The sequence below is a fragment of the Elephantulus edwardii genome, unplaced genomic scaffold (genome assembly GCF_000299155.1).
Source record: "Elephantulus edwardii isolate Elephantulus edwardi_28Jun2011 unplaced genomic scaffold, EleEdw1.0 scaffold00057, whole genome shotgun sequence".
Lineage (NCBI taxonomy): Eukaryota > Metazoa > Chordata > Mammalia > Macroscelidea > Macroscelididae > Elephantulus > Elephantulus edwardii.
Window position 1 is genome coordinate 12,345,595 of NW_006399807.1, and position 5,073 is coordinate 12,350,667.

Below are 5,073 nucleotides of genomic sequence, written 5' to 3' on the forward strand. Positions count from 1 at the left end.
GTGACTGGGATAATTGGGATGGGAGTGTCAGAGACAGTGCGATTGGCACAGGACAGAGCAGAGTTTAGGGCTGTTGTACATAGGGTCGCTATGAGTTGCAGGCGACTCGATGGCACCTAACAACAACAACAACAGGGCATTGGGGGTTGGTGTTTCGGAATCAGTGAGACTAGCTCAGGACAGGGCAGGCTTCAGAGTTGCTGTATATAGGGTTGCTATGGATTGCAAGAAACTCAATGACATATAACAACACACACACACACTTAGTAAAACAGTTCATTGTGTCTTTGTACCATAATTTTTCATGCATTCATCTCCTGATCGGCATTTAGGTTTTTTTCTGTATTTTTGCTATTGTGCATAATGCTGCAATGAACATGGGTGTAGGTATATCTGTTTGTGTCATGGTGCTTAGTTATCTAGGATAATAAGATATCTTTATTTTTTTTTAAATATTTTAAGGACGAACAATACCATTTCCCACAGTTGACTGTAGCATTTTTACAGTCCCACAAGCATATATGATGTATCCACATCCTAATCTGATTTATTTTAAAAAGATCTTCTGGTCAGGATAAAAGTTTCCTCAGTTTAAGATGAGTAGAGGAAAGAATAGAAAACTGCTGTAATGTTGTTTTTGTTGTTGTTAATTGTCGTCAAGTTGACCACAACTCATCGTGACCCTATGAACAAAAGACCTGAAGCCTTTCTATAACTATCATTATTTCTCAAAGTTCATAGAGTTTCCACAAGCATGTTGTTTAGGAAGTGGATGCCACTCCTGCTTCCAAATAGTCCAGGCAAATTTTAACAGTGATTTAGAAAACAGTGGTCTGGCATAGCATCTATTTTGAATGTGGAGCTGGAAAAATCCTTGCTGTTTAAATATATGTGACAAAAATTATTATAAAATTTCCAATAATTATTTTATTGAAAAGATAATCAGCCTATAAACTATCTTAATTTAGCTAATACACTGTTCATAACGCTAAGAATAAATTTTTAGTTCATGAGTTCAACATAAATATAAACTCAGTATAATATCTATTTATCTAGAATTGAAATAAAACCTCAAGTGTAGAGTTTGGGGTTGGCATTTTTTTCATAATCACTTGCTATATAAGAAAATAAAAAGATTATGAAGCTTGGAAATAGTGTTCTGTGTGAGTAAAAATAAGACTGTATAAGATTATACCTTTTAATCTTTTCTATCCATAAACAAGAGGTTTTGAATACAAAGAGTTCCCAAGTTCAGCTGCTTAACATCAGCCTGGAGGTTTGGGTCTTGCCAGAGATGCTTCAGAAAGTTCTGGTGATTTACTTTTAAAAAATCAGCACCTAAAAATCCACAGATCACATCTCTACACTAACAAAGATGGGGTCACCATGATTTCAGGTTAACTGTATAGCAACTAGTATTCTAGCATCCATAAGTTGAACTCCCATAGCCTAGAGAGTAAAGAACTGCACTACCAAACCAAAGGCAGGCAATTCAAATCCACTAACTGCTCTTGGGAGAAATAATGGCCATCTCTTCTCATGTGATTTACAACTTCTGAAAACCCACTGGAGGGTCAGCTGAGTTAACCCAATTCAACAGCACTTAACAACAACAATATCCATAAATTGGTATGCTCACATTAATTCAAAAGTTCAAGTAATTACAAGCCTCAGTCATTTAAGCCTTTAGAACAAGAACTATATCAAATAATGTTTAAATTTAAGGAAATGTATATTCATTGCTACTTTACTTTGACCAAAGTATAAGTTCTCACAGCAAAGATAAGCAAGGAAACATTATCGGATTGTAGAGAAAGGGGAAAGTTTTCTTTTCTGCTAGATCTAATCATGTATAAATGCAACATGAAACATTTAATAAAACCAAAACAGAATTTCCATTTCTGTAAGGCATCTTACTCTGGCAGCAGAAGCAAAAGAATCAGGCCCATGAGCTGCATTTCTGATGCCATCAGTTCCAAACAGGGCTCTAATGCTTCCGGGGGCTTCAGTACATGCCACTCCAGAGTTCGCAGGTCCAAGGAGTCGTTTCCATTCACAGATAGCATCATCTCTCAAAATCTCCATGGCAATAACAGGACCACTTGTAATAAATTGGATCAGCTCACTGCAAAACAAGCAACCAACTTAGATGATTCATTATTCTATCAATCTCTGTACTTCTCTTACCAATGAGAATACAATATAATCTGGCTACCTCAATATAGGCATGGTTATGATGATCCCAGAACTGATCAGCTTAGTGAATTTTACATAGGTAGGATGAAACGTTTATCAATATAGTGTCCTAGTGACCTAATGGCCTACTAAAAACAATACTAACATCAAATCAATTCAATTTCTATCAGAAAAAAAAATCAATGGGAGGCAACGCACTATTTGTTGACTTAAGATGTACACTGTTGCCCTATGCTGTCACCATTGTTCTAAAAGGTACACAAGAAAAGTGCAGTCAGGAAGAGTTTACAATACTGAAAGTGATAATAAGAGTAGTGTCTTGTTATGTATTTGCAGTAAAAATTTATCTCATTTATTTTTGTGAAGAACAACCATTATTTAAAAACTGGTGAAAAATTCTTACCCAACAAATATTTTTATTTTACTTAGTGATAAAGGAAAAATGAACAGATCTTAAGACATGTCCTTTCAATAAGGTAAAGGCTATTCTGAGTTGTACTGTGACACTAACGTGTCAAATGCGTTCATGGTTGGCTATCCAATGCGGACAGAGAGCTAGGTGGAGCTCCCCGATTAAAACAAGCGTGGAAGGAGGAGTGGCATCCACTTCCATAACAGCTTGCCTCCAAAAACCCTATGAACCTGGAGAGAGGATGAAAGGCACCCAAGCGTTGAGGACTCTCCTTCATAGGGTCGCTATGAGTCACCTGCGACTCGACAGCACTTAACAAAACAACAACCAACTCTGAGTTGTAACTATAGTATAAAAGCATGCACATTTTCTTTCAAAAAGCAATATATACAAACCTTGTAAGTAAGCCAGTATAAAATAAAAATTTTATTAAAAATAAACTATACACATAGTCTATTCAGTAAAAAGACAGACCTCAGCAACAATGAAAGGCTTACAGGCAAGTTAATAGCTCATTTTATTTTTTATTGAAATGCGTACAAGTCAGCAATGACACGTTTAACTGTTAATTAAGTGATATCACCCCTCTTACAGTGTTCATCAGGAACAAAGTACTTTCTAAAGTCCACACATCTCTTTCATCCAAACAAAGAGAGGGGACAGAACCTGTCTAGTTAAAGAGCATGGTGTGATGGGTCATTTGTGTCAATTAATTCTTGACTGTTTCTCTCACAAATTATGTCATACATAACCTAACTCACTTCTGTATCTCCTTTTTAAATAATTTTATTTTAGAGGGTATCTATGAGAAATAGTATGTAATTGTACTCAAAGCCCTGATCCTATAAGGCCTACATCTTACATATTCTGCTAGGCCTTAGCAATAATAAATGAATAAACAAAAATAATTAGATTTAGGAAACCAAGATCATTAATAAAAGTAATGATTATCCATTAAATAAGTACTTTCTGAGCATCCACTGTATACAGACTCTACCTTATAAAACAAGCTCCCTCCCCTTCAAGAAATGGATTAATCTCGTGTCCTCCAAACACACAGCAGGTTAAATATATGTAATATATATATGTAAATATATGTGGTACATATAATGAAACAAAGATACTAATAAACCTGATCATAATGAATACTGCTTTATAAAACTTGAAATTACTATAACTACATTTTTTGTTAGGCCTTTCATTATACCTTTTCCCAATATGAGAAAGTTAGTTATCCATCCACGGCATAACATTTGTTGCATTCTGATGATATTTAAGACATTGAGAGTTATCATTAAATGCAACATATTAAGAAAAACTCTAAGAAAATTATGTTATTACTATGTACTGTCAAGCCAGAACCCACCCATTGCTGACCTTCCAGAGGGTTTTTGGAGGCAGTAAATTGCATGGGAGGAGAGTGCTCATCTTTTTCTCCTCAGAGCAACTGGTGGATTTGAACTGCTAAGCTTCTGGATTGGCAGCACAACTCTTTTACCACTAAGCCACCAGAGCACAGATTCCAACAGTTTCCTGGAAAACTGTATATGCCAAGTGTATCAAGGCTTGGAGCTATTTTATAATGATTTCTTTTAAATCCTCTATACCAAACTAATTTTTATAAATAAGATTTCTTTTAAAACCCAATATGGCACACAACAACAAAATATGTCTATTGCTTGCTGTTGTGTGCTGCTGAGTTGGAGGCAACTCTTAATTATCAAAGTGCTACTTCTATTCAAAGCACTTGAGTCAGAACAGACTAATAGCTGACCCTCCAGTGGGTTTTTGGAGCATGGGAGGAGACTGCACATCTTTCTCCGATGGGGCAGCTGGTGAATTTAAACTGCATGCCTTAGGATAAACAGCCCAACTTTTTACCAAATCTTGGCTAAAACGTTGAATTCCTAATTAGAGCTGTAAATATGCTTTTGTGAGCTGGCATATGAGCATGCACAATATATATTTAAATTTAATTTCATTCTTAACATTTAGAATATAGATTCCATTTCTAACACATATTATTTGTTGTACTTCAATAAACAAAATGCATAGCAATTTCATTGAAAAACAGGGTCCATGAACATTGGTTTTAAAAATATACGCATGAGATTATCAAAATAAGGGTTTAAAAACAGAATGAAAATAATGACCATGAAACATATCACTTTATTTTTAATCTGTTGAAATCTAAAAATAACGTCATGCTCCAAATAATTCAAACCAATTTATTTTTTATGGCAGTTTTAATATATTTAATGACAAGATATAGAAATTCATGCTGATGGTAATGACATGTCAGATAAGGGACTCATATCTAGAATTTATAAAATACTTGAGCACTACAAGAAGATAAGGGTAAATAATTCAATAGAAAAATGGGCACAGGATATGAACAGACACTTCACCAAAGAAGACATTCAGATGGCCAACAAGCACATGAAGAAATGTTCAAAATCCCTAGC

At 35.0% G+C, this 5,073-nt stretch overlaps 1 protein-coding gene across 1 annotated transcript in view; it reads right to left on the reverse strand.

The window, feature by feature from the left end:
• NME7 (NME/NM23 family member 7) overlaps positions 1-5,073 on the reverse strand; it is a 252,120-nt gene that overhangs the window by 212,542 nt on the left and 34,505 nt on the right. The window contains exon 6 of the mRNA XM_006887453.1: positions 1,918-2,125. Coding sequence (XP_006887515.1) covers positions 1,918-2,125 — 208 coding nt within the window. The remainder of the gene's footprint in view (positions 1-1,917; positions 2,126-5,073) is intronic.